The 9,770-nt window shown below is 34.5% G+C and overlaps 1 protein-coding gene across 1 annotated transcript; it reads right to left on the reverse strand.

The window, feature by feature from the left end:
* Positions 1–187: 187 nt before the first annotated feature.
* On the reverse strand, positions 188–8,927 carry LOC127798035 (mediator-associated protein 2). The gene is made up of 5 exons (XM_052331314.1): positions 8,733–8,927; positions 5,281–5,416; positions 2,283–2,361; positions 2,036–2,119; positions 188–802 (listed from the first exon to the last, which is right to left on the reverse strand). The coding sequence occupies exons 2-5, from the start codon at positions 5,407–5,409 to the stop codon at positions 405–407; spliced, it is 690 nt and encodes a 229-aa protein (XP_052187274.1). The 5' UTR covers positions 5,410–5,416; positions 8,733–8,927; the 3' UTR covers positions 188–404.
* Between the last annotated feature and the right edge of the window lie 843 nt (positions 8,928–9,770).

Genomic DNA, 9,770 nt, shown 5'->3' on the forward strand with positions numbered 1-9,770 from the left:
TCAATTAATAGATAAAAATTTACAAATGAACGATCTTTTGTAATGGTGAACAAATCTGCCCCTTAACCTAAGAGCAAAATAAATTTTAATTTGAAATTTATTTCAAAGATTGTGTTGAGTCACTAGCATTACCAAGGACAAACATGAATCCCCAACCTAGAAGACTAGCAAATTTCAAGAGAAGATGTAGAACAAGGACAAGCCAACTTGCAAAATAAATAACTGAATTTGCAACTTCACCCTCTTCAAGTAAATTTGAATCCAACATCTAAGTTGTCGAAGACCAGCAAAACAATAATTCAATGCTGGAACACCCATACTCTGCTCTCTCTCTCTCTCTCTCTCTATCTATCACCCTCAAAATTCTACAAAGAGAAATCAACATTTGGCATGTGAAATACCCTTTACTCGTGTTTCTTTCTCTTCTTGGCTTTGCTTTCATTAGAACGCTCCAAGGATCCAGAAGAAGTTACTATGCTATGACCGCGCCCAGAGTCTTGGGTGGACTGGCCCCTGGATCTGGTTGACTCCTCAACATCATGCCTTCTTTTCGGAGGTTTTGATGATGGCTCACCCACCTCAGATAAAGAACGTTTATATCGGCTGCTGCTACCACCTGATTGTGGGTTTCTTGGCCTAATACTACGAGTAGGAGTAGTGAATTGATGGGATGAAGTGGTCAAGGAAGTCCCAGATCTCTGATACAGCAGCTGCTGCTGCTTCTGATTATTGGTGTTCCGTTCCTGGAGTTCACTGGGCTCAGGATAATGAACAAAGGAGACCCGCCGTGAAATCTTCCCGACTGCAAGAAATAAAACAGCATCATGCAACTACATTAAAAAACTGCTCCAAGGCATACCACCTTGTCAAAGCAACTAACTTGCCACGTAGACTCGAATATACTCCCTACTGCTAACAACAAACAACTTCAATCTTCTTCTCTTTTCTTCCCTGTTTCTTTGTATACAGAATGAACTTATCCTTAATGAAAAGATCAGTTAAATCCACGAACACCAGCACCCTAATAAATACACCTTTCAGTTCAAACCCTACCTTGCTGCAACAACCAATCAGGAACCACCAATCAAAGAAAAGTGGATAGAAAAAGAATTGTTCCAATTAACCAAACTTTTATTCCCTTCCCAATAAGATCCATTTGGAATTGATTCTAAACTGACCAGCTAATGGCATGACCTTGGGATGTTCATCCCTCAAGAATTTGAGAACCCTACTTAAAGATCAAAAAACCATATTTTTCCAATGCAAGGCCAGCAGCAGACACCACCTACGAACCCTATCTGACACTTCTATTGTTCCTGGAGCCTATCAATAGAGGTACTATAGGAAATGACAAGCGTTAAAACATGAAAAGGGACACCAAGGAAAACAATGTCTAGCTTGGGTCATACTCAATCTCACCCTCCTAGTGCTACCCTTCATTAACCAGGAATATCTCACGAATAAACCTTTATGCCCTTCAATCATTTATTTAAATTTCATACCATCAAAATTCAATATAGTTTTTAATCTTGGTGACCAAAAAATTGAACTAGGTTTTGGTTCAAACTGACTGCACCCTAATGCAAATGCAATAAACCAAATAATGCATATGCATAACGAAAACAACACTTATTCTCTAATTAAATAACTTTAAAGAAGAAAGAAAAAACAAAAAGTGGGGGCACTGGGGGGGGTTCTAGAAGCCTGAAGTTGAAATGACAAGGTAGGTAATATCATCCAAAAACTGAAACTCAAAGGCAACAGTGGGGTTCTAGAAGCCTGAAGTTGAAACAAAAAGGTAGGTAATATCATCCAAAAACTGAAACTCAAAGGCAACAGTGGAGTAGTTGTTTTTAATCATGCACTCTGCAAATAAATAAACAATTATGTTATTGCAACCACAAAAGGTAAGCATTATCCATTACGAACAAAATAGATCCTAGCACTCCTATTATCATTAACACCAAGACAATTTCAAGCAGAAGAGTAGGAAATGAAAGGACAAGAAAAATACTTGACATATCCAAGAACCTACCAATCTTTGCCTCTGTTGAAGATGATATGAAAACTGTAGCATCTGGATCCTGCGAACGAAAACTGACCACATCATATGATTTTCCTGCAATCAAGACAAAATTTCACCATGATACAGTTTGCTAAAGCTTGTATATCATATTTTGAACAAGCTACGGCATGTTCATCATACCATTGTCAAAGATTGATGAAGGAAAGCAAGTGTAACGTAAAAGTAGTCCTATATGTATTTATAAATTTATACTTGCCTGATGAACCCTCAAAACTGCCCAGCTGTCCATCACGATGAAGTTTCAATGATATCTCTTGCCCATCAAAATCAGGAGCCTGCAATTCCTCAGAAGAATCTAATATACCCAATGGTTCACAATATAAAAATAAAACAAAACAAAATCTCAGTCTAATACAGACCAAGCTATAATAAATGGTAATAAAATGACACAATAAAGTTGACATTCATCCCCAGTCAAGATCATTGGGCCACCGTGCAAGTCATCTCCAGATAGTAAATTTGTTTGAACTATGGTGTATTATTTCAGAAACTGATTCTAAGTTGGTCAATTGTCTCTCTAATAAAAGATACCTTACTTTATAAAAATGGCACTCAATGTTGCCCTGACCACGGTTCTGGTTCCGGAACCTATTGGAACCAGAACTGAACTGTCTCCAGTTCCAGTTCAAACCGATTTGAACCAAAATTACAATATATTATATATCTAATTTTTTATCTTTTTAATAGGAAAAAAGGGCTTGGATTTAATTTATATAAATTAAATTGCCAATGTATCATTTTGGGGTTTAAAAGAATCAAAGTCCACGTAGTTCACTTACTATTTGAATTTGTAACCCCCTTACCTTAAACAGAATTATTTTTGAAAATACCGGTTATTGTGCCTTCGGTTGTAATCTCATATAAATCTTCATTATTATTGCCGACAATCTCTTATTGTCTAAGTTCCACTTTGATCCAATCATCCACACAAGTTTGTGCCTCAACCGATTCGAGAGTCATACTTGATCGCATCTCATCCAAAATAAGCCCTCCCGCACTAAATGTTTGTTCAACCACCACCATTGAGACAGGAGTTGCTAAAATTTGTTTAGCAATTTGTGATAAAATAGGAAAATTGCTTGAATGTTCTTTCCACCATTCTAAAATTGGAAAATCTTTCTAAAATGTTTTCCATCTTTGAAAGATTTTCCAATTTTAGAATGGGGGACAAAACATTCAAGCAATTTTCCTATTTTATCACAAATTGCTAAACAAATTTTAGCAACTCCTGTCTCAATGGTGGCGATTGAACAAGCATTTAGTACGGGAGGAAGTATTTCAGATGAGATGCAATCAAGTATGACTCCTAAATCAATTCAAGCACAAGCTTCTGTGGATGATTGGACCAAAGCGAAAGTTAAACAATAAGAGATCATCGATAATAATAATGAAGATTTATATGAGACCACAACCGAAAGCACAATAATTAGTACTTCCGAAAATACTTCCAATTAAGGTAAGGGGGTTACAAATTCAAATGGTAAATGAACTACATGGACTTTGATTCCTTTAAACCCCAAAAGGATACGTAGGCAATTTAATTTATATAAATTAAATTACTTGATTTATATAAACTAAGTCCAAGCCCTTTTTTCTTTTTTTTCCTATTAAAAAATAAATAATTAGATATTATAATATATTGTAATTTCGGTTCAAACTAGAACCAAAACTATCAAGGAACCAAAACCGAACCGTCTATTTTGGTTCACCTTTCTATTTGAATTGGAACCACCGGTTCTGGAACTAGAACCATTGATTCTAGAACCGTGGTCAGGGCTATATCTATAAGGAGGTAGATGCAAACTCATAAAATCATAAACGACAAATAGCCAACCCTATAGGAACAACTAATATTATTGCAAAAAAACAATTAGTTTCTTCTAATTGCAAAAGAGATTAGAGGAAAGAAAAAATTATAACAAAACAAAGATTACAAAAAATCAATTAGTTTCTTCTAATTTCTTTTGCAATTAGAAGAAAGAAAGAAAAAACAATTACAATAGAACACAAAGCAAAAACATTTACAAAAAAAAAAACAATTAATTTTTTTTTGCAATTAGTTTATTTTAAATTACAAAAGAAATTAGAAGAAAGAGAAGAAAACTTAGAAGAGCACAAAATGAAAAACATATGTTTCTTTGCAATTAGATGCTTCTAAATTGCAACAAAAATTAAAAGAAAGAAAAAATAGAGAAAAACACAAAAACGAAAAATAACTACAACAAACAATTAGTTTCTTCTAAATCGCAAAGAAATTAGAAGAAAGAAAGAAAAACGAAGCAAAATGCAGACATGAGACTAGTTGTCTAACAAGTGAATCACTACCAAAGGATCCCGATAAGTGGGAGATCTGACAAACCTCCAGCTTATACAGCTAGGTTCTCCTCTCATCGATAAAAAAGAATAGGCAATCAAATTAACAAGAAATAGCTAATAGGATCTAAGATAACAAATGAACAAGAACTAGGGTTTTAATACAATAAAATATACAAGCTATGAGCCTCATGAACCTTGCATGAGGCACGCACCTCGTGCACATATGCAGCTCCTCAAGCATGGAGTTGTGCCTCAGTGGCGAGGAGGCACACAGAGTGCAACTCTAACTACTATGGTGACTTGCCCACCTCTGACAACTATGGTTAAGTGTGTAGTTAGGCACAAAGGAATATCCTAAAACAAACATATGGCTTTGAGTCAATCTAATGGAGGGTTCTAAACAGGAGCTATTTTTTTTTTTTTTTTTTTTTTTTTTGTAAATATAGGAGCTATTTTTATAGGGAACTGTATCCAACCTAAATCGAGATTTGCTTAAATAGAGAGATGTTGACCTCAAGCATAGGCCTATTGGTTGATCCAAGGATACCCAAGCAATATTTGAACTTGTAGAGAAAGGCACTTCCCTAGATCGACTATATTGTCACAAGTACATGGGTCAAGCACATGGTAAATTCTTGGGAATTCATTCCATATGAACAGATTGCCATGTTGTGATCAATGGAACACTCAAATTGATAATTGCTTCAAGAACAAATGAAACGATATTGCAACTACACTAAATTTTTTTTAATATCATATTTTCACCTCAAAAAGGGCTTAACTACATTTTCCCCACTAGAAATGCAAATGCTTGGATTCAATATTTAAAACAACATTTAGATAGGAAAATATGGGCATAAGCAAATAAGAAAGCTTACTTGATTAATTGGCCATTGAATGAGCCAAAGCTCAGCTGAGTTTGTTAAATTAAGGTCGATAAGTGAGTCCCTCCCATCTTCCTGAAATTCTGATGGGGCTTTGTAACCCACTTCATTATAGGCATCCATTCCTTCACTACACTCAACAAACCAACAAATAACTAAATGCAAGAGCACAAAAGAGAAAGATAAAAATAAAGAACAAAATGTAATCACATTAATCCAACATAAAATTATTGGCATTAACCTCAAATATCAACATGGGAAGCGATTATTATGGTTCAAAAGGTATTAAAGAGGTGATTCTTCAAGATTTAACCCAAGGCGAGCAAGTTGTCTTATGACTAAGGCCCAATTTATTTATAATTTAAAACCAAGCCGAAACCACAGTCTTAATATAATTAACGCCCATATCATTTTCTAAAATATTTTAAGCCTAAAGCCCAAAGCCCAAAACCCAATTAGTGCAGCCAAACAGCCCCTTAGCTGGAAAATTGAAGGGACAACTAAAAAGGTGGCGTCACTGCTGGCAGCCAGCAGCCTGCCAGTAGTTCCGGTGATCGGTACTTAAATCCCCATCACTCATGGAGTCCATACTTGGCACAATTTGAACACTAAAAATAGGTATGCACCGCAACTCCACAAAAAGTAAAAAACTCTCCAAAACAAAATTACACAAACGTATCAAACAAAAGCATGAACATTCAAAATCCTTGAAAACGAAGAAAGCCCAAGCCCATTCTCAACTACCCACAGCTGCCAGTAGCAGACAGCCGATTGTCACTCCGGCTCTGACCAATGGGTACAGTAATCCAACTCCACCACTAAACTTCCCTCGTAGCGGTGAGCAATATACTTGAAAAAGAAGTCGATCCAACGGCAGATCAAGCTGGATCTGAAAATTAATTTCTAGACTTTCACCCACCGCCGACCGGTGATTCCAACAATCAGGACCGACCAACAGCTTAACCTCACCGCGGTGACCAACATACCCAAAAATGGGTTAGATCTGACAGTTAGATCTTTGTATATCTAACTTTTAATTTTCAGCCCACACACACCCATGAATATATATATATATATATATAGTGACGAGAATGAATAAAGAGAGAGCAGACCTGGACAGAAAGGGCAAAGAAGATGAAGAGGCAGTGGCCGAAAATCGCAGAGGAGGCGGAGATGTAGTGGTTGTGGCGCTTCACGATGGCCAAGCATAGTGGCGAAGGAGGCAATGGTCGAGCCTCAGCGATGGTTATCGAGCAACGATGGTGACGTAGATGTGATGACCAAAAAGGCCTTGGTCGTCGATGGCAGGGGCGGTGGCTAGCCACCTAAAGAACAGAGAGGACAAAGATATGGTGGAGTAGGCGATGAGTGCAGAGAGAGAGAGGCTAGGGTTCACAGAGATCCCTCCACCCATATATGGGGACCCGGTTGGATCGGGTCGGGCGTTTGGATATGGGTCGTTATCCAAGTATTTCCTTTTTTTCCTTTTAAAATTGTCATAATTTCTTTTAAAAAATCAGCCCAATATTATCAATAATTACAAATTATTGTTAAAATATGGATAAATTGTTGCAAAATTAAAATATATATATCTATATAAGATGGCAATGTTAAAGCTTAAAACTGCTACAAATTACTCCATTTCACGATGATTTTTAAAACCATTGTAAAAAAGTGTTACAGTAGTTCTTTTTGTGGTGTGCAAATTTGATAAATGTGAATTTAAATGATAAATTAGATATTTAATTATTAAAATTGATAAATTTTAATAACTGTTGACCGTTATGTTTTAAATCATACGCATTCTTTTAAAACATAAGGCCAAATTATCAACCATGTTAAAATAACTGTTAACCGTTTCATGCCTTAGAAATTGAGCTGATGTATCAAGCAAAAATTGTTAACCACTTTTCCAAATGTTGAGTAATCTATTATGTCATTAAGGTTTTGATTTAATAAGGAAATAGAAAAAAATTTGTTAAATGATGACGACCAAAACAATATGTTTAAAGTTAAAGAATAATTGTAAAAATAATCGAGTAAAATATATATTAATCAAGTAAGTCAAGTTTTCGCCCCCAGGGCATAGGTCGAGCGGTCGGGCAAGCGATATATCGGTGGATTATGAGTTCGATCCTCACCCTACACAGTGAGGCAAAGTCTCACACTTGCAATTTATCTGCCCTGACGTAATCGAGGGCACGAGTATCGGGGGGCGATCATCCCAAGTAAGTCAAGTTTTCAATCGAGTATTATTTCATGTTTATTGAGTAATTAAGTAATATCTCTAATTAAGTCAGAATATTGATTCTTTTAATTGAGTAAAATGCTCCATGTAATCGAGTAATTAGGGTTGTAATCGAACCGAGCCGAGCCAAGCTTGGCTCGGTTTATTTGTCTGGAGCTCGAGCTCGGGTTCATTTTGTTCTTCATGAGCTCGAGCTCGGCTCGCTTAAAATTCATTTAGATCCATTTGCAAGCCAAGCTCGAGCTCGAATCATTAAAAGCTCAATTATTTTGTTCAGAAGCCGGGCTCGAGCTCGACTCGACAAAAGCTCGTTTATGAGCTCGAGTTTAAACTAATAATAAAATAAAACTCAAATTTAAATAAAAAAATTTCATAGCATAACCATTAACCAAATTATGTAAAAAATACTACAAATATACCCAAATAAATAACAAGTAATTCTGAAGTCCAAATAAATAACAAGTAAATCTGAAAGGACTTCATAACACCAAATTGGACTTCTAACCGTTATAATAGTATAGTTGTTTGCATTGCAGCATTAAAACATATCACAAGAAAATACACAAGACTTATAACAGGTTCTTAATACTCCCCCCCCCCCCCCCCCAAAAAATAAAATTCTTAATACAAGTAAACTCCATGAATAAGCACAAGCAAGCAATAGATTTATACACAATCGTTCTGGATCCAAACATATTACAAGAAAATACATAAGATTTATAACAGGTTCTTGAAAAAACCACACTTAACAGAGCGCAAAAGAAAAAGAACCTCATTTAACCATTGCACCCACAATCCAGAACCAAGGCATTGTAAAAAAACACTCTCAGTGTCGGCACTAGCAACCTATTTATAAAGGCCGGCTATGAAGAGATAAATTGCGTTCAAATCTGAAATAAAATCTACTGAAAATCAAGCATAAATGCTACTTACGATTGAGATAACCAAAATAATTAGATAAGATAATAACAATTTAATAGATTAACCAACAAGATGGGAAGAGATACTAAAATTAGCCCAAACCCTATCAAGACAAGACAAAATCAAATTGGAAAATTCCAGATTATAACCACTCATTTTAGCACAGAAAAAAAAATCAAATCCCTTCAGATTCAAATAACAGTAGCGGCGACGACGACCGGAGGTGCAACGAGTCGGGAAGAGAGAGGAAGTGAGAGAGAGAGAGAGAGAACCAGACCTTGTGGAGCGGCGGCGACGACGACCGGAGGCGGATCTCGAGGCGGCGATGACAACCGGCGGCAGATCTCGAGGCGGCGACGACGACCAGAGACGGAGGCGGAGGGGTCGACGGCGGCGGCGGTAGTTCAGAGAGAGAGAGAGAGGGAAGAGCGGGTGAGTTAGGGTTTTACGTTTTGGCCAAAGATTAGATAAGAGAAATGGGAATTTGGCAATTTGGGGTGGGTGGGAAATAGTTTTTTTAATTTTTTTTAATATTTAGTTATTAAATAAAAAATAAAATAATTTATAAAATTATATTAATAATTATTTAATTGATAAAAAAATAATTTAATATTATGATAATTGATAAAATTATTTAAATTATGATAATTATTAAATAATTTAAATTATAATTTATCATAATCATCTAAAACATGATAATAAAATAATTTAAACTATTATATCAAATTAATATTTATTTAAAATTTTAATTATATAATAAATCTAATAATTATAATAAATTAGTTTGATATATTGTATTCTTTTTAATATGTTAGTAATTTTTAATATATTGTATTATTAATAAATAAATAATATTTAATTAATTATAATAACTTAATAATTATATTCGTGCATTTACATAATTATATTAGGAATTGCTTATAATAGTATTAGATTAAATCTTAATAATTTTTTTTTGCTTAGAATTAATGAAAATAGATTCAGTAACAAAAAACTATAAATATAACTCCAAACATAAAAAAAGATTGAAAAAATAAAAAAATATATAAGAGAAGATATCATATGTAGCATCTCAAAAATTTGGAGACAAGTAAAAATAATTAATTTGGATATTGTGGATATCTTAGAATATTTAGGAATTTTGAGAAATATTTATTTATGATATTTAAAAAAAAAAAAAGGAAATTAAGGTGATTAACTAAATTAATTGAAAGTAGTTATGAAAATAATAAAATAAAATATAGTAATAACAATAATAATAATAATAGTAATAATAAGAAAGTAAATCAAATTAACTTAAATTAAATTAATTGCT

Source organism: Diospyros lotus, chromosome 3, assembly GCF_014633365.1.
Source record: "Diospyros lotus cultivar Yz01 chromosome 3, ASM1463336v1, whole genome shotgun sequence".
Lineage (NCBI taxonomy): Eukaryota > Viridiplantae > Streptophyta > Magnoliopsida > Ericales > Ebenaceae > Diospyros > Diospyros lotus.